Source organism: Limulus polyphemus, unplaced genomic scaffold, assembly GCF_000517525.1.
Source record: "Limulus polyphemus unplaced genomic scaffold, Limulus_polyphemus-2.1.2 Scaffold1381, whole genome shotgun sequence".
In the NCBI taxonomy this organism is placed as follows: domain Eukaryota; kingdom Metazoa; phylum Arthropoda; class Merostomata; order Xiphosura; family Limulidae; genus Limulus; species Limulus polyphemus.
The window spans coordinates 135812-157160 of record NW_013666991.1 but is presented as its reverse complement, the minus strand read 5'-3'; the positions used below and the strand labels follow the sequence as shown (position 1 = coordinate 157160).

The 21349-nt window shown below is 34.1% G+C and overlaps 1 protein-coding gene across 1 annotated transcript in view; it reads left to right on the top strand.

Annotated features, from left to right (window-relative positions):
* The window catches only part of LOC106463337 (SPARC-related modular calcium-binding protein 1-like), an 85431-nt gene that overhangs the window by 61759 nt on the left and 2323 nt on the right, over positions 1–21349 (top strand). Inside the window, exons 8-11 of the mRNA XM_022390811.1 lie at positions 11355–11444; positions 12845–13093; positions 16412–16505; positions 19440–19512. Coding sequence (XP_022246519.1) covers positions 11355–11444; positions 12845–13093; positions 16412–16505; positions 19440–19512 — 506 coding nt within the window. The remainder of the gene's footprint in view (positions 1–11354; positions 11445–12844; positions 13094–16411; positions 16506–19439; positions 19513–21349) is intronic.

Below are 21349 nucleotides of genomic sequence, written 5' to 3'. Positions count from 1 at the left end.
CTGGAGAATGCCTCACCAAGAGTTTTGACTCAACAGATTGCAGCCAACTGTGAAGTATGGTAGTTTGGGGAGCTGTTTGGGTTGGTGGGAGATCGAGCTTAGTGGAGTGCGTTGGCAACATAAATTTTGCGAAATTCGTCGAAATATTGGAGGAAGGACTCTTGCCACTTTATTCCTCGGGTTTCGTAAACAAGAACACAACGTTGTTCCAGGAAGATGGAGCACCGTGTCACACTGCTAGAAACACCCAAAAGTGGCAGGAAGAAAATGGTATCCAGAAGTTGCCCTAGCCGAGCCAATCTCCTGACATGAACCCCATCGAAAACCTCTGGGCCATACTCGACCGGCAAGTCAAGAAACAACCAGAAAAAAACAACTTCTAAGAGCAATTTACTTCAAGGTTTGAAGCAAGAGTGGGCGAAAATCGCACAATCTAAAATTGACGAGATGATTCTCACGATGCCCCAAAACATGAACGAACTCCACGAAGCGAAAGGAAGATCTACTAGATATTAATTAAATTATAAATATATCAATTCATGTGAATATGACTGAAAAAATTCATTGTTTTCTGAAAAGGTGGTGTCTATTTACCTGTGACCACGCTGTGTATATAATAAATGGTTTTGTGCACGTAATCTCTTTAGTAATATTAAAATGATGATTTAGATTGTGTTTATTGATGAAAGAAAATGCCGCCAGGGTTCGAGCGGGTTTGACATTGAGGTTTGTTACAAAGATGACAAACATTCTGTGATGGAATGTAATTAACTTTAGTATGAATTAAAACATCATTGTGATTTTAGTTCTTCGAAAGGGGACAGTGGAACTTTCAGGGGGAAATTTAGTAAAAGGTTAAATTTCTGATCCTACGTGATTTCTAAGTGTCAAGAATGTATGCGTGTATTGGTTACGATATTAATGTAAACGGTTGCTTATATGTTTGTTACATTAATGAGAAACATTACATATGGTAATTATATAATAACTTAAAGCAATCTGTTTTAACCTTTTTCGTATAATAGAAATTTAGATTAGTCTGTTTCATAGTTTAATGTTTTCGAGACTAATAAACTAAGCAGGATAAAAGCAATTAGACGAATCGCAAAAAAATAGAAAACCTATAAACCGAGCGCTTTCGGAAGTAAAAAACTTGATAATTATATAGTTTTAACGTAACTGCCGCTAGGTTTATTCATTGTTCCAGTCACGAGAATATTGGTGATTCTTCTGTTCTGTTAGCCCAACAGTCTCTGTTAACGAACTACTATTAGCTCTGTTAACGAACTACTTACGCCTGAAATGGCCAATGGTAAAAACTTTCCACTATCATTTAAACAAAATTTATGGTTTATGTTGCTTCTCTCCTAAAGTAAAATCTTGACTCTGTTTAATTTTGTATAATTCGTTGTACATGCGTTAAAGGTTTATATTTATTAATATACAGAGATATTTCGTTTCATTTTAAAGTATAGTTTAAGCCTCAAATACTGATATAATTGTCTAAAATTATAATGCTTTGCTTACTCATTTTTACCTTTTCTAATTTATGAAAGCTACACTTTAAAATTATTAAATCGAGCATAAGTCGTTAGATGTGAAGCGAATTTGTTCTCAATCTTTTCATACTGCGCATATTAGTACGCGTAATCAGTCCTTTCTCGGCTTCATGGAAGATGTACTTATCTTGCTCATTAAATTTATTTGTTCTAACAATAGACACAATTACGTTCAGTAAATTAATGCAGTTTCTTTCTTATTTCATACGGCGGTGTTATAATTACTTTTAATATTTGGAAATGTTCATCAAACATGAGGCGGCAATGTTCCTATTATGATCAATGAAAGCGAACAGTTTCAACTAGTCAAACATTTAATTAATTTGCTGGATTAATGACGGTTCTAAGTCACTTAGTAGGTTAGTGGTAAGTTAACAGACTTACAATGTTAAAATCAGGGGTTCGATAACCGCTGTGGACAGAGTACAGATACCTCATTGCGTAGCTTTGCGTTAAAAACCGAACAACAGAAGCAACAACGATAGCGTTAAACATTCCTTAGGCAAGACTAACTTTTCGTATTATTTGATCCCTTTCAATATAAATCAGGTTTATTCAATATTACACTGGTCAAAACTACAACCATCAGAACAGTTTCCCTTGAAAAAAACCATTAGTCCTACGAGTTGGTATTATTCCGTTACAATTGTGGCAATAAGACTTAAAACTCATTAACTCTACAGCTGATTATTATATTGTTATTGTAATTTTTATTGTTGTAATACTGAATGGATATCAAATGCCTAATCTATTTTTAGGAGTCAAAAGACACTACTTTATTACGTCACAACAAATACCTGTATAACTGGAAAACTTAACACCTAGAGGTACAATTGTTTGTTTGTTTATTTTGAATTTCGCGCAAAGCTACACGAGGGCTATCTGCGCTAGCCGTCCCTAATTTAGCAGTGTAAGACTAGAGGGAAGGCGGCTAGTCATCACCACCCACCGCCAACTCTTGGGCTACTCTTTTACCAACGAATAGTGGGATTGACCGTCACATTATAATGCCCCCACTTCTGAAAGGGCGAGCATGTTTGGTGGGACGGGGATTCGAACCTGCGACCCTCAGATTGCGAGTTGAGCACCCTAACCATCTGGCCATGCCGGGCCCGACGGCGTATGAAATGAAATTACATAAGAACAATAACATAATCAGTAAAAGTTGTTTATTTTATATCAATATGCTATTATTCGAAATCATTTAGAAAACTAATCGATTATCGACCAGGACATTTTTAACAGACATATCAGTAAATAACCGATTACCAGTCAGGTCCTTTGTTTTAATGGATTTCACAACAAATATGTAATCAATTATCGACCAGGACATTTTTAACAGACATATCAGTAAATAACCGATTACCCGTAAAATAAACCTCAACATTTTAGACGAACATTACTGCAAATGAATTAGTATAATCCCTTACCAATATTATAAGCTTAACAATAGAGCTATATCGTGGTTTTAAATGTTGTTGTTCATTTTTTTTGTTGAATAAGTTTAAAATTATGTGTTTAATTTTTTACCCGAGCTACACGTATCACTGGTTACATTATGTCATACCTTACAGTATCAAACATGACAAAAAATCCCAAAACATAAGTAATAAGCCTTTAAAGCTTAACTCAAAGCTCAACAAGATTGAATTAATCCAACTAAAACTCTCTCCAACTTGGTAACGATAAAGATCTATTTTTGTTGTTGATTTTACGACCTTTGTTCTAACGGACTTCACAGGAAATAAACAATCAATTACCCATTAAAACATCTTTAACAGACTTCATAGCAAATAACATAATACCAGCCAGAACCTTTGTTCTAACGGACTTCACAGGAAATAAGCAATCAATTACCCATTAAAACATCTTTAACAGACTTCACAGCAAATAACCGATTACCAGTCAGGATCTTTGTTCTTACGGACTTCACAGGAAATAAGCAATCAATTACCCATTAAAACATCTTTAACAGACTTCATAGCAAATAACCGATTACCAGTCAGGTCCTTTGTTTTAATGGATTTCACAACAAATATGTAATCGATTATCGACCAGGACATTTTTAACAGACATGTCAGTAAATAACCGATTACCAGTCAGGTCCCTTGTTTTAATGGATTTCACAACAAATATGTAATCGATTATCGACCAGGACATTTTTAACAGACATATCAGTAAATAACCAATTACCAGTCAGGTCCTTCGTTTTAATGGATTTCACAACAAATATGTAAACCTGACTGGTAATCGGTTATTTGCTATGAAGTCTGTTAAAGATGTTTTAATGGGTAATTGATTGCTTATTTCCTGTGAAGTCCGTTAGAACAAAGGTCATGATGGGTAATCGGTTATTTGCTATGAAGTCTGTTAAAGATGTTTTAATGGGTAATTGATTGCTTATTTCCTGTGAAGTCCGTTAGAACAAAGGTCATGATGGGTAATCGGTTATTTGCTATGAAGTCTGTTAAAGATGTTTTAATGGGTAATTGATTGCTTATTTTCTGTGAAGTCCGTTAGAACAAAGGTCCTGACTTCTAATCGGTTATTTGCTATGAAGTCTGTTAAAGATGTTTTAATGGGTAATTGATTGCTTATTTCCTGTGAAATCCGTTAGAACAAAGGTCTTATTGGGTAATCGGTTATTTGCTGTGAAGTCAGGTAAAAACGTTCTGTTGTACATGAATAAATCCGATTATTTTATAAAATCAGTTTCCGACATTCCACCACAGACCCATCCTAATTTCAGTAACACCAGTCAATTTTAATAAATTCTCTGATTATTATTATTATTAGTTTAAAAAAATTATTTCAAAGAATGTACGAAATGTGGGCATGTGGTGTTTATTCGGAATTTTCTGAGTGAACTTGTGTTTGAAAATTGTGAAAAGCTGTAACCATAACTTACCTCAAATTGACTTATGTACAACGCACTATTTGTTCAAACGTTTATTACCAAGAACTAAACTTAATTTTTTAAATTCCATTCTTAGTATTGTTACAAGAACAAACGTGACCTAATGGTTAGCATGCTTGGATTGTGAATCTAAGGTTCATGGTTCGAGGACCGTTACCACAAAAACACGATATGAAGTTTGGGGCTGTGGATGTGCTAAACCAAATCCCATTATTCCATCAGACAAGAGTAGCCCCAGCGCTGGAAGTGGGTAACATTAACTACCTGCCTTCCCTCTAGTTTGTTAGTGGAAAACTAGGGACGTCTATGCACAGATAGCTTGTGTAGCTTTGCGTGAAAATTCAGAAACAAAGAATCAAAAGTATTATTACATATTGCGTATTAATAAGTACTTAATAGTCTATTGATTATACTTTCAGAATACATCTTTAAAGATGAACCGAGCAAACTAACAACGCAATTTATTATTAATTTTGTGTCTCGTAAATTTTCGCAACCGCAAATAGAGTTATTTAGTTAACGTATTTTTACGTTTAACAATAAGCTTGGGAATCTGTTCAGACACGCCCAAAAATGTGTTTGTTTCAAAATTTTCGCACAAAATTACTCGGGAACTACCTACTCATTACCATTTCTAATTTTCAATTGATATACTAAACTGAAGTTAGCTTATCAACGGCACTCACCGACAATTTGAGCTTCTCATGTCTGACTGAAGAGTGGGGTTTGCCCGATATTATTATAACGCATCCACGATCCCCAATATGTGGAATCCGTTTTTTGGGACAACGGATCACAAGCAACGAGCCCTCGGAATCATAGTCTGGGCACCATAATCGCGAGGCCTACAGACAAAAAAAGTTCATATGGTTCCACCCTCTTTCGGCATCATTTTTGTATTTTTAGTTCATTTTTAAACTAAATTGATCTATGAGAAATCTGAAAGTTGTTTTATTTATTTTTAGTTTTATGTACACACTTATTAAGTTTGTTTTATAGATAATTTGAAATTTAATATTTTATTTCATTTTGTTTTATTTTCTGAGCTCTTTTACAATTTTATAAATATTGGCTAAAGCTCTAATGGTGGTTGGGTAGCTCTGTCATTTTCTATAAACCGTATCTCTAATTGTATGAACTGTGGACATTTTGATTTCAAAATTACGCTATTGACACGTTTCCTGTAACCTGAAATAATTTACACAATCTTTCGACATAAAATATTATTCATGGCTTATTTCCATCGTGATGACGTCAGAGATTCACCTCGAAAACTATTAGCGCAAAAATTAATGACTTGGTGTATCTGATAAGAAAACGACTATAAACCAGTTTAAAATGATGAAAAATAAAACTTTATTTATGTAATTATAAATCTTAAGTTTCTTAAAATATTTTACTTAAAATGTTCTTGTGTTCATAATGCAACTTGTTTAGGTTGGGGGGGGGGAATAGGGCAACATTACATTTTTACAGGGACTTCACTTACATATAACTTTTGTTTTTCTATATCATATTTTTGATATGACGTGTAAAATGATTAGGTCAGATAACACTATTTTTGTTTTGATTATCATTTTAAAATTAATCTAAAAAAACGTTCACTCAACTGTGAAGAGAATATATTAATGTGTATGAATAATAAAATAAGTTTATTTTTTTTAACTAACTTATCAAGAAATCTTATGGTTAATAAGTCTTTACAACGCTTAGATTCTGAAAGCACTCTTGTACAGGTATGGTAGCTGTTTAACAATATTCTATATAACTTATATTGTTTCCACATTAGAATGAAGTGGATGTGTCGGACATTTTGAAATAAAAGATCTAAATAAGAATAGTAAATTTTGTTTTAAAGGAAATCACCCCTAACAACAAATTAAAAAGGAGTTCAAATTTGAACGCGTGTTTAGTTTCAATGGAGACTTATCTAATTGTAGATCTACAGAGGTTAATGGATTTCATATCTGAGTGCCTAAATCTATTTTCGCCAGAAAATTAAAAGATAACTCGAAATATCAGATTTATTCATACTGTCGTCTCTCTATAGATTTTCGCTAAAGAAAGATGATATAATCACTATGATATAATTGACAACATATATATTAGAATATGTCATTTATTAATGATAACCATGCAAGACTTTAGACTAATGTTTCATTTCATTGTCTTAATGTTTTATTCTTGTAGATAATGGATTAAGCATATTTAATTACTAACATACAGCTGGCCCAGCATGGCCAGGTGGTTAGGGCGCTTAACTCGTAATCTGAGGGTCGCGGGTTCGAATCCCTGTCACACTAAACATGCTCGCCCTTACAGCTGGTCAATCCCACTATTCGTTGGTAAAAGAGTAGTTGGCGGTGGGTGGTGATGACTAGCTGCCTTCCCTCTAGTCTTACACTGCTAAATTAGGGACGGCTAGCGCAGATAGCCCTCGTGTAGCTTTGCGCGAAATTCAAAAACAAACAAACAAACATACAGCTTTAACGAATAATACCACCAAACAGTACAATTCATGACTATAAAGAGGTTTAGATTTCATATATATATTAACACTACGGAATTGGATAAAGTTTCTATTTGCTCTCATGTGCTATAAAGAGTAAATTTGATACAGATGCATATGATTTTAACATATTTTAACAAAAATGTAACCTGAATCCTTTTATAATGGAAATATGTTCTCACATGGAAATGTTTGTATATTTATTTCTATCCCTCATATGTGACTTTCATCTGCATAACATCTGTAAGATTTATTGATAGGTAAAGAAAGCCAAGTGTACATTTGTTAACTTTTTTTTATCCCGACGACTACCTCTACGTTAGTATCCGAAATATAATAACAAAAGTTCTTAATAACAGATTAAATCCTTTATTGCCGTTGACATCATTATATTCTACGTATAACTGAGGAATCAATTTGAATAATTTCGCGCAAAGCTACTCGAAGACTATTCTGTGCTAGCCATTCCTAGCGATAGACTAGAGAGAAGTCAGATACTCAGCATCATCCACTGACAACTTTCTAAGACTACTCTTTTACCAACGAAAAGTGGAATTGATCGTCACTTTATAACGGCCAAAAGGGTTAACATGTTCGGATTTGCCAGTCGATCGCTTCAACCAACCTTACCAGGCCCCAGAGGAATGAAGAACGATAGAAAGTCTGGGTGGAATTCTGGTCTTACGGATGGCCATTTTTTTCAAATTGTTCCATCTCTACTGAAGTCTTTGGTTGCACTTACGCATAACAACAGGGCCAGATTCAAACCAGATACCCTGCCTACTATCGTGTTTGTGTTCTTCTACTCTGCTATTAATAAAATCATGAAAGCAAAATTCTTGATAACTACCCTGTTATTGGCGAAACTGTTTGTTTTCACATTTATTTCTAGTGCAGTTATTATATACTTTTATTTGCGAGTTAAAAATGCCGATCTCCTGCAACGGTAATAAACAAATTATTCTTATATACCGGAAATCATTCTGGTTGTAGATATTATACATTTATTGTATTAATTTTATATCTTGTCAGTAAACAGTAAACTGGTTGTTTTACTTGTTAACATTTTAAACCGTGTATTATGTCTTAGAATATGTCCACTCATTGTTCCGGAAAGGAAAAGTCTTAGTGCTTCAGAAATTAAATGTTATCGTTAGCTTTTCAAAACTAGTGGTACGGAAATATATACTGCTTATTAACTGCCAGTAGTCTTGTAGCAGAAGGGACTGACATTGCGGAATTAGTTTTCAGAAGCTCCGGCACTGAAGAAATATGAGTTTTTTTTATATTTTTAGAAGTCCTGATTGAATAACAATTGATAAGTGACATTTTAAAGAGCCTATGGTACTGAGAAAATAAAAAAATCCAGCATAGATATTCAGAGGTCATTGTACTGAAAGGGTTATAAATTAATCTTTGTTTTCCAAAGATTCAATCTATAGTGAGTAGTTTAGAAATTTAACTTCTCTGAAAAGCTCCTGGTAATGAGTGAGTTCAATTTTTAATTGTCTTTCGTCAGATATTTCTAGAGTTATTTAAGGGGGGAAGAGGTAATAAGGAAAGGAAACTATTTAATATCTTCTATACAAGCACCCGCAGTGAGGGTTTGTTTGTTTGTGATTAAACAAAAAGCTACACAATGGGCTATCTGTGTTCTGCCCACCACGGGTATCGAAATCCGGATTCTAGCGTTGTAAGTCCGCAGACATACCGCTGTGCCACTGGGAGGCCGCAGTGAGGAAGTTGGGTCCTTTCCTTTGATTCTCGGAGATTTTGGTGTTCCAGAATTAGATTCATTGCTAAGAAGATTTTTGGAAGTATTCCTAATATTAGAGTTTTAAGAAAAAATATCTTAAGATTGTGAAAGGCGATTTATTTTTGGTGATTGTAGAAATTCAGAATAATAAAGCTTAGTTGATTATGATTTTGTTCGCGGGTTAATAATAGTTAGACTAACCAATTAAGGCTATGTACATGTAGGTTAAACTCAAAACTAAAGAATATGTACAAAGGCAGTGATAACAATTAATATTGATATAGTAAGTTCTATGTCAATAGATTGTTATAAAAACAAAAACTATGAAACATATATGTCAAATATGATAGGAAAAGGTAGATATAAGCTTACGTTGCAACCTAAATAATTTATAATGTATTAGCATATTATTAATTTACCTACCAAAAACACGTTGTTTAAGCCCAACTATTACTTGAATTAAGCCTAACTGAGTAAGCAGTTTTTGTTATCGTTAGCCATAACATTTAATAATGCAGCATGTTAGCTTTCTTTGTATTTTTATTAATATTTCCATTTTCTTTTGACCTACGGTTAACCTAAGTGTAATAACCCACTGCAATAAATAATATTTTCTTATTAACAATGCCATCAGAAGAAATGGAATTGAGTGGAAATGATAGGTAGGAAACTACAAACTACATTAATTTCAGAGTGTATTTTTGTGTGAATTCTCATCGTTTTAAGTACGGTTTATTAGATTATTACGAAAAATGGCAAGCTACAGCTGTGATACAGAAAAATGTAGTCAATAGGTTACGATATTTTTTCTTTTGTCGGGTACTTCTCAATGTTTTGATCCTGTTATCGATCTCTGTAACCACAAATATGTGTTATTTGTGGTATTAAATACAAGGTTGTATGTCCTACTTACTAATAAGTGCATGAAACTATTTATTAACGTCAGGTTGGGGTTTTCCTCTTGTTTGTTGAAACTGATTCGTTTTGAGATCAATAGCATCTACCCCTATTTGTGTTCGTAATATCAGAAGTTGTGTGGACGTGAAGATCAGTGTTAGCGATTATAACTACAGTACCTGTACTTAATGTAGGTAAAGTCTATATAAAAGTTATATGACATCAAGCTAGAAGAAAAGAATGAAACAATATTAGTGAACTAGTATTAAAGCCAGTCTGAGATGACGGGAAACCAGAACCTACCAAATTTGAATCCTACAGTACAACAGTGTTACCACCTTCCTCCTAACAATGTTTATTAACTACTAGTATAACAGTGTTATCACCTTTTTCCTAACAATGTTTATTAACAACTAGTACAACGGTGTTATCACCTTCCTCCTAACAATGTTTATTAACTTCTAGTACAACAGTGTTATCACATTTCTCCTAACAATGTTTATTAACTACTAGTACAACGGTGTTATCACCTTCCTCCTAACAATGTTTATTAACTTCTAGTACAACAGTGTTACCCCCTTCCTCCTAACAATGTTTATTAACTACTAGTATAACAGTGTTATCACCTTTTTCCTAACAATGTTTATTAACAACTAGTATAAAAGACCGTCTAAAATGATGGGAAACCAAAGCCTACCAAATTTGAATCCTCCAGTATGTCTTTACAGCTTTGCCGCCCGTAAACAGATATAAGAAAAATAAAGGACCTTTTAGCATCGGGAAACCAAAGCCTATCATGAGCATTATCTCATTTACCGTAAGAGTGTCTCTTCCCAGCATCGATCCTTGTCCTAGCGTTCATTAATCACAGTTATTTTGTTATCACATCAATTGTATTATTGCAATAGTTCTCTTAAAACCACATTTCTTGTAAATATTCGATCATCCTTCAAAACCTTCTGTTCATAACAAATGGCAAATTAATTTCACCGGGTGATAAATAAATCCTTGGTATAAAAACAACCTCCTTGACAGGCTTTTATATAGCAGAAAAAGTGCTGAAATTTAGGAGATAATTACGCCTATGTTAGCGATTGAATTCAACTGAAATGGTTTGTTTGTTTGGAATTAAGCACAAAGCTACACAATGGGCTATCTGTGTTCTGCCCACCACGGGTATCGAAACCCGGATTCTAGCGTTGTAAGTCCACAGACATACCGCTGTGCTACTGGGGGGCAACTAAAATGGGAACGGGCAATGCAAAGAGTAAGTATTATATGAGAAAAAAAATGGAATTGGACTTGTGTAACTCACGAAATTCAGAGAAATCGAGCGTGACCGACTGACTGACCGACAGACATGTAGCATATCCGAATCAGTAGCTTCGAAACATAGGAGTGGCCCCGCATAGTGCTTCACATTTTAATTGCATGTTCTGCTGAGATGGTTTTGTAAACTGCAATACTATTTTTTTTTCTATTTAACCACACCGGTGAGGGTTTAAATTGATGAGAGTTTTGAAATAGCTTAAATGACGATTTCATCTATAGTCGATGAACGAAATACTTAAAAAAGTATTAAACACACAAGTTAAAAGAAAACAAGATATCTAACAGTAATAGCTATTACTAGTCACGATAAGTATTTGAATTTTTCAAATGAGAAATAGGAAGCGATAGATTTATACGTTATTTAAATATGTCTTACATCCTCAGATGACACCATAAAATCACAGAGGCAACCATCTTCTCATCTTCGCCCAGCTCCCAGCAGGACTACGTTTCTTCAAGATAGTGATGAAGACTGTAAGTAAATAATAACCTCTAGAACATTCTATTTTCTCTGAAAAAAATAAAAAACTCGGACGCCATTGTTCCTATCACTATATCATCTTGTTGTTGTTGTTAACCAATTATTTAGAATATTTAAAGACACGAATAAAGTACCTGTAAAGCAAAAATAAAGGTGAGCCTAGAGATTATAATTTTAGATAAGTTTAAGTCTAATGTTAATAAAAAGTACAAAATTAATATATTTACCTTTAGCTGACAAGTATCTTAGTGCTAGTCCCGTGTGTCAAAATGACTTTTATGGTTCCGATGAAAAATATTGTTTAAATTGAACACATTTCGATACTAAAGTATATAGCTAATGTAACCCTGTGGGCACAAACTGACCTCTTGTAACACGATTTTGATAGCAACAGTAAAAGAGAACTCGGATACAACCACTTATCCGTAGCCGTGACCTTCAAAAATACTCTTCCAAACAATTTCCACTAGAACGACATTGAAAACAAAAACTAAACATCCAAAGTTACAGTTGAAACTCTTAACAGTTGACCGTTCTCAATGAAGCTCTAAATGAAATTATTTCTACAATATTTATTTAAAATTTAAAGTTTTCGAATGCTTAAATTTCTTTAACAGCAACCGTATAATTGCATGTAAGTAATTATCTACCTTGGATTAGTGTAGTGTATATTTCATTATCAAACACTTTTCACTCAATTAGGAATTGGGCGAACATAAATGAAAACTTTAGAGCAAAATGTTTCATATTATAGCTGTCAGAATTCCGTAAGAAACCAACGTCCTGAGATATTTAACAATAGCATTAATATTAATAACGTTAGTAACTTTATTAACAGCTTCAGTAATTTCTCTGCAAGTCTTCCTTAGGTGGTTTACGTATTTAATACACTTCATATGCAAAGAATGATGAGGTTATTATTTCTTAAGCCTAGTTTTTCGACGGTTATCAAGCAAATTCTACCAAGTTTCGCACGAGCATTTTCTGTTTTGTTGACCCAGTATTGATATCGAAAATCGATTTTACCATGAATATTAGAAAATGAATATATCCTTTGAATTGTAAGTTTTGCTTTAGAACAACATACAAAGAAACTATTTAGTAAATTATTTATCAGTCGTTTGTCTGGGATATGTTTATCCTTTTAAGATGGTATGAATAAAGGCAAAGAATCGTTTACAATGAGTAGAAGTTACCATTGGTTGTTTGTGATATTAAGATTTTCCTGTAACTGTTTTAATTTTGTTGGTGTAATAATAAAAGAATAATGAATATAATTTATCAGTCGTTTTCTTGGGAATTTAGATTACGGTGTAGGACAATCTGTAATGAGTAAATTTATCAATTGATGATTGTAGTGAGAATATTCCTTTAAATATCATTTGGGTTTTAGTCTTGGATAAATGTAAGGAGGCGAGAGAGAAAGCGCTTGAGACCCAGAAAACGTCCCCTCAGAGCGGAGTTTATGTCCCAGAGTGTAAGCAAAACGGGCATTACAAGGATACCCAGTGCTTCAAGAATAGGAACAAAGCAGTGTGCTGGTGCGTAAGAACCACAGATGGGAAACCAATCTTAGGAACTACTTCTCACAGCGGACGACCACGGTGTAGAAAACTCCGAAAAACCGCCAAAATGTTCAAAGGTTACGAAACTTTTTTTTTCTTATTTATCTTTGTTTTTAAAACTACTAAGGTAGAAATATCTCGTATTGTGTTTATTTCATATTATCTATGAAATCCATCTTAAACTGACAGGAAGATTGGCTACCTTTGTGCACGAAAAAGCTGAATACAGTAATATCTATGCACCATTAAAAAAGAGTATATGAACATTGTGGTATTGTTTTTAGTAATTTGAAATTAGTTAAAATAAATGTGTCGTAATTTCGAACGTGTTTTTGAGTAACTCTTTTTTTTTATAGTTGAGATAGTTTTGATTATCCCAAGTACAAGCGTAAGGGTATGGGATAAGGTATAGTCTAGAAGTCTGTTTGTTACTCTTAAACATAGCAAAATCATACAAGAATAACTGGTGACTGGTCGTAGAAATAAACATCCGGGTTGTTTAGTACAATCAACATGGTATGGTGTTAACACTAACAGAGTGACGGAGAACGCAGTTTGCCATTGCTCAGAAAAACAACAACAAAACTTTAATTAAAATAAAGTACAAGAACGACGTTTCGACCTTCTTAGGTCATCTTCAGGTTAACAAAGACAGTTTGAAACTAAATTAAGTTTAAAGAAATAATGTTTGTAAAAGTCATAAGATTAATACATACATATATATATATACTTGAATTTGTTTAATATAAATCAAAATGTTAGTAATTAGGTTCCATTGAAAGTTATCACAAAGTGTTTATACTTAGATTATGTTAAAACTTGTTAACTTTCATTAGAACTTCTAATGTGGTACCTGTTGTCAGCTTTTTCTTTAAATTATTATGCGTTAAGATACCGATAGTTAACTCGTGCTTCGTGTACGAAACTTTTTATTTTTTTTTTTTTTGGCTGTGGTATTTTGTATTTGAACGTACAAAATTTATAAAATGTAAAGCCAGTACTTTGTATTAAAAGTAGTTAAAACAGTTCAGTGACCTGCATAGACTACTCATGTACAAGGTTAGGTACGTGGAGTTATGAATGAATCTGAAGTCTGGGGGTGAGGAATCTCAATGACTGCGAGGTTAAACCTATTCCACAACTCGTGATATCCACCAAACATCTCTAGTACAAAAAAACATCTTGAGCCGAATTGTCTGATCAAAAATGACAAACCGATCATCATATCTAATAAGAGACGCTAGACTTAGCGACGTTTTCAAAACCTGGGTGTCAGGGGCAAGTATTAAATCTCAAGAGGGTGACGGTAATGATGTCTATAAACAAATGAAGAAATTCGCACAACTAAACCTTAACACCTAAACACTGCTGTCTGAGATGGGATTCGGAGGGGTGATGACAGATCAATTACCCAAATACCCTTCCCTTTATGCCCACTCCCCCCTTATGCATATGGTGACGTCGTCCATTACTTCCTCACTCCTAGTTTCAATGTCTCACAGTTTAAAGTAGTTTTAAACGATTCCCACGCACACACACGCATGCATGTTATTCTTATAAATATATATATTGAGGTTTCAGTAGGTAACTTCTGTTAAAACTCATAATAAAGTGCCAGTAGTTAGCTTCTGTTAAAAGCACAGAATAAAGCGCCAGTAGTTAGCTTCTGTTAAAAACACAGAATAAAGCGCCAGTAGTTAGCTTCTGTTGAAATTTAATATAAAGTGCCAGTATTTCGCTTTTGTTAAAAAGCAAAATAAAGTGCCAATTGGCAGCTTCCCTTAAGCATCTCGGTGCTCAGCAGTAAGTCTGAGGACTTATAACGATACAACTCGAGTTTCGATACACGATGGGAACAGAGCTCAGATAGTCTATTGTGTAACTTTGTTATTAACAGCAAAAAAACAAAAAATCAAAGACAAAGAAGCTTCCGTTAAAACTTACAATAAGATACCAGTAGTTATTAGCTTCTGCTGATATGGACTCGTGATTATCATTACAGTAATTTCAGTTATGTTTTTTTTTTATGATATTATTTCTAGAAGCCGTTTGAAGACTTCGAACATAGAGGGAAATGGCCTTGGCAATGTAAGAATATAAAGTAACATGTTTAAAAATCTTCATCCACTTTAGTGTTTATAGTTTGGTACCTTCTAAGCTTTAATTAAAGGTGTTTGTTAGTACATTGTTGTCATTGTACATTACAAAGACCACCTCTATTTGAGGCTTAGTAATATTTTGCCTTATTCACTTCCCCAGTTCATGTACCCAATGACCGCAGGAAATAAGTGTTTTACTTGGTTGCCAAGTGTGTCATTGGGTAAAGAGAGCTAAAGTTTTACACCCAAGTTTTAGCACTGGGCGTGTTTCAGTAAAATAGGGATATTTACATAAAATCCTTAAATAACAAAACAGGTACTCACCACGCAGGAGAAATAAAAATTACAACTATAGGGCACTCAGCAGAACGCATACCTCAGCCACGCAACGTTGATCAACGGACACGGACCATTTTTGACATGACAACGAGAAATAATATTCTACATATGTCAACCAAGCTGAATCAAAATCCAATCATTTTTGACCGAGTTATAGAGCAAAAATAGTGTAAAAACCGGTCCCCATGTTAACAGATAGGGATTTTTTTAAACTTTCGTGACCTTATAGAGACCTTGACACTCCAAAAACTAATCACTTCTAAGTTGGGTCATATTCCAAATGTATACCAACTTTCGTCTAAACCCATTCAGCCGTTTTCGAGAAATCTTACTGACAAACATACACATACAGGAGTGAAAACATAATCTCCGTCACCAAAGGTTGTTTTTTTCTGATATTCGCACAAGGCTACTCAAGGGATGCCAGCGCTAGCCGTCCCTAATTTTGAACTGATAGACTAGAGAGATTGTTTGTTTGTAGTTATGCACAAAGGTACACAATGGGCTATCTGTGCTCTGCCCACCACGGGTATCGAAACCCGGTTTCTAGCGTTGTAAGTCCGTAGACATACCGCTGTGCCACTGGGGGGCGACTAGAGAGAAGGCTTCTAGTCAACACCACCTACCGCCAACTCTTGAGCTAATCTAATCGAATACTTGGATTTTACCGTTACTCTTGTAACACACCCACAGCCCGAAAGTGTGAAACGCACTTATATTTTTATTTCTCGGTAACTGGACTTGACTCACAGTCCAACACGCTAACCACTAGTCCGCGCCCTGACTTTTATTTTTTCAGTCTTTAAATAATATCTCCCAGTTACGCTTTTTCAGCCTATAAGTAATTTAATTTTTATTACGTATTTGGCTTTCATCAGTACTTTTACAGCTGCAACCCATGATGTTGAGATGTTGATTTATTACTTTTAACTTTATTTTCCTCTTTTTTTTTTCTAGGTTGTAGAATTCATAATAAGCATATTTTCCTCAATGAATTCCTTGAGTATTTAGGCAATGAAATGATGATCTCGGCTCGAAATATGTCGTCTAGGTAAGTTTTAAATTAATAAAGATATCACATAGAAGCGATAAACTTTTCTCACTTTTTTATGTTAGCATTTTGGGCTAAAGCTCTCCATGAATCACAGCTCGTGTGATGGATTATTCATGACCTCATCAACATCGTTTAACAGAAGGATTAGTGACAACTGAGTTTTAAAATGTATAGGTGTTGGTAAAGGTGATTCCGTATATCCATATATATTTGTGTTTTTTGTAGGTATACGATAGTTAGTAAGAATGCTAAGCGATATACATTTCTGACAAATCAGTTTGTTTTTGTACATTTTTGACGATCCCCATTCACCTTATTTAAATTAACAATTTTTAATTTACTTGTTTATTAAGTTTTTATGCCCATTTATAGTGAATAAATTTTAAACTATAAACGTAAATGTGCATTCAAGAGTTTACTGCTGGATTGGCTTTTTTCCATCCAACCATTATTTACTGAGCTAGGTGGTTTTGTGCCTGAGGTTTCGTGTAAACGCACAGTTAACAATCGCCAAGTACAAAGAAAGCCGCTCACAACAGCATCGCATATGTTATGCATTTATAGCTACGTAAATCAACTTTCATTGAAAAATAATCAACTTTTTAAATATGTCATGGACATTCGCAGCGTTTTAGATAGAATATCTGTCTAGATTTTTGTGCAAAATACCCAGCCGATTTTGCTGTAGGCTTGTGAAACAAAAATATTAATAATAATATTAAAATAATACTCAAATACACACTTACAATTTCAGGGAAGTACGAAAATCAGTAGGATAAATCACCACTCAAAAGAGTAGAGAAATCTACTATGGTAATCGTCTATTGTTAGAAAACTCATTGAAATAGTCGCAGAAAACCACGTAGAAACAAATTAGAATAGCGAACTTCAGAAATGATGAATCCTCAAGGTGGCAGTTTCTAATTAATGCCTATAAATTTCACAAGTTATTTTCCAATTAATGCGCTTTAGAAAACACTGAATTTTTTCAATGGCGGAAAGTAAAGGACTTAGAGAAATCATGGCGAAAAAACGAAAAGCGCTTGATTTAATTCTAAAACTACCCTATGAAACACTCAATACTGCATTCATTACTATTGTCCAGGATTCAATAAAATATTTGTAGTCTTTTTTTCTGTAGCGGATTGTAAAACTATAATCAATCATAATAAGGCTGAAGACACAGTTATAAATATACAATTTTTTTTACTATAAGAAAACGAAATATGATGGTGTTTTTAATTAAATGGCTTCTAAATTTCTGCGTTCGAAGAGTTTATGTTGGTAGCGAAGTAGAACTTAGAAAATTTTAGAGGGTGGAAATATCGACATTCAAGAATCAACTTAAAAATAGCCCTACAACATTCGCGGGAGTTTGTTTAGTAGCTGGGCATAGGTTTTGGCGCAGTATACCTTATCGGTACTTGAATGGCTTCGAATAGAAACTTGGCCAATAACGATGAAAAAACTGATAAAATCTCTCCTTCTCTTCCAAGAATCAACATACAAATAATCCTATGACCTGCGCAGGAGTATTTTCTAATAGGTGTGCCCAGGTTTGAATAAAATATTCATAGCCGTTTTTTTTGTAGGCTTGCGATACAAGAATAGTATGAATGATAATAATAATATGAAGACGAAATGGGTGAACTTTTAATCTTGTCTTCTTCTTCTTCTGTAGCTTTTTCCATATCTATATGGGGTCGCTATTTTTGACAGCACGTTTCCACTCTCCTCGGTCTTCGTATTCGTCCCCAACAAGGCCTTTCTCTCTAATATCTCCATCCACGCAATCCTTCCATCTTCTCCTTGGTCTTCTTCTCTTCCTTCTCCCCTCCACCTCCATATCCAAAACCATCTTGCCTATATAATCATCTTCTCTCCTCATCACGTGCCCATACCACTGCAATCTTCTCTCATGAACTTTCTTCGATATTTCCACCACTTTAGTTGTTCCTCGAATCCTCTTGTTTCTAATCCTATCAAGCCTCGTCACTCCACACATACATCTCAACATTTTCATCTTGGCTACCTTTAATTTCTTCTCTTGACCCTTATTGATGGGCCAGGCTTCCGCTCAGTACATCATCGCAGGTCTCACAACGGTTTTATAGACCTTTCCTTTCACCCTTGCGCTGATCTAATTGTCGCATAGCACTCCCGACGCATTTTTCTAATTTCTCCATCCCGACTGGATTCTATGGCTTATTTTAGAGTCGAGTGTACCGTTTAGGACCGGCACCGAGTTGTGCTGGCTTGCACCCCCAGTGGCTGGGTTAACTTTGAATCTTGTCTAACAATCGGAAAATCAACTTTTCCGTTATTATCAATATTTTAGTAACCTTAGTCATTAAGATGGAAGGTCTTGAGTGTTTTTTCCATAATAAGTCTGTTTCTTAAGATGGTTTTTGTCCTTAACTTATATTAGAATGTTTGTGAATATCTTGGGCGAACCCTATTATGACCCACTATCGTTGTTCATGATAATGACATTTATACACACACACGGTGATATTACAATAGCCAACCAGAAGTCAAACTACTGTAAAAAAAAGGCTGTAGTGATTAAAAATAATGTAAATTAACAACAACAACAAAAAAAAAAAAGATTAATAACATCAAAACTTAAACGAAGAAATGAATCAGAATTCAGCTATAAGCTTGAAAATATAAAGGTATTTTGGTTATCTCTCATTTTCACAAACTGACAAAAAATATTATTTTTTCAAAATATGACAAGTATTTTAGCCACAATAAAATATAATTGCGCAACTTTTTTTTGACATTTTCTATTGTGTAATGAGTTTTTTGTTTTTGTTTTTATAAAATGCCAACAAGATATATTTCAATAGTATTAATACATTTAAATTTTTATTGAGCGTCACTTGAACACAGACCTTAACTAACGGATTTTACTGGATCTTCTTTTAGCACTGCAGAGAAACCAACCAATGAACAGGCCGCTAGATGGAAGTTTAAGGATCTCGATTTGAATAATAACGAGGTAGGTGCACTTTACCAGGGGTAGAGCGTCAGTTATCAAATAATCACAAGTTCGTCAACTTATCGAAAAAAGGTTTTTTTTGTAAGAGTAAGAACATTACTGAAGATTATAAGAAAATAAAATTTTAACCGTTTTGTTGGTCGAACATTCCAATATCTTAACAATGATATATAAGTTATGTCTCAAAAATAGGGGATGCAATAACTTAACAATAACGATATATGCATATATAAATGGCGCTTCAGAGAATATTGACCCGGCATAGCCAGATGGTTAGGGCGCTCGACGCGGGTTCGAATCCCAGTTCCACCAAACATGCTCGCACTTTCAGCCGTAGGGGTGTTATAATGTGACGGTCAATCCCATTATTCGTTGGTAAAAGAGAAGGCCAAGAGTTGGCGGTGGGTGGTGATGACTAGCTGCCTTCCCTCTACTCTTACTCTGCTAAATTAGGGACGGCTAGCGCAGATAGCCCTCCTGTAGCTTTGCGCGAAATTCAAAACCAAACAAACCAACATCAGAGAATATTTTGTTTCTTATCGTCCAGCCTAATTGACGAGTTCTGGTACTGTATGAAAAACCTCTTGGGCATTGACCTGTGTAAGACAAAAGATAGTTTTGAAATTTTATCTTCACACGCATCTGATCCTGAACCAGCAATGGAAGTTAAGAAAATGAACAGTTAGCGTGATTTTTATCATAACGTTTAGGCCAATTGAATTTGAAATCTTAAGTTACTCTGATGTCACACGGACTAATTCAAATAATGTTTAAAATTTATAATCTTATTTATGTATCCTATAATTAAGTAAGTTATCAATCTCTAGTACTTACATTCTGTGTGAATGATCTATCAATTCTACATAGATTATTATACTTCTAATATATTTTAGTATAATCTTCCGAGCCAACACTTTTTTTTGATATTGCGTAATGTGAAAGAGTCACAAAATGTTCTAAAAAATAACAGAAAATGTGTTATTACCTCACTAACCTGATGAAAAAAAGACATATCTTAGGACTGATTCAAACCACGTTCTATTGGATAAAAAAGAGAAACTTGTATTGTTTTCGGGATCTTTCATGAGTTTTTAAGACATCAAATTTTAGTATTGTATTTGAATGATTTCTACAAAAACAGGAACTGAGTGTGAATAATTTAATTAACCAACTTGTCTCTGTTATTATAAGAAACAATGCTTTCTAAAACATTTTTTATGTTGAGATTTCTGGCACAAGTTTTTTTCAATTGTAAGTTGATAGCTTAGTGGTTATCTTTCACTCAACTGGTGATAAAAGTTGAAGTCTTCTGATGTCTAGATTAGTTTTATTGAAATTAGCATCTCGTTTTTCAGCAAACGTGAAACCGAAATTGTAGGAATAAATACAAATGCACGTCACCACGTGGAGAAAGCAGACATAAGCTGACATTTTATTTCAAGTATTTCAAATGATTAGTATATCATGAAGCTTGTTTTGTCTCGTTTGACGAGCTATAACATAAGAAATCTGATTCATTTAATATTGTAATGCGAAATACGATGCTCGTCCCTAAATTACTTTAACTGTATAAAGCTCGAAAACGGGAGTCTCTAACTAAATTAATATTTGTGTTTTTGCTTCCTTCTACTATCTGTTTACTACTGAGAACTGACTTGTGTTTTACAATGACTACTACCCAGAGTCTTATCGCCTCATAAGCATTAATTCATTTTTTTTCATTAATTTGAGTAAAGATTAAATCATTTTTAGCAATGAAGAAAAACTTTATAAAAAGCTTTTAACATCTATATGGACGATTGGATTGACATTTCATTTGCAAACCAGAATATGTATG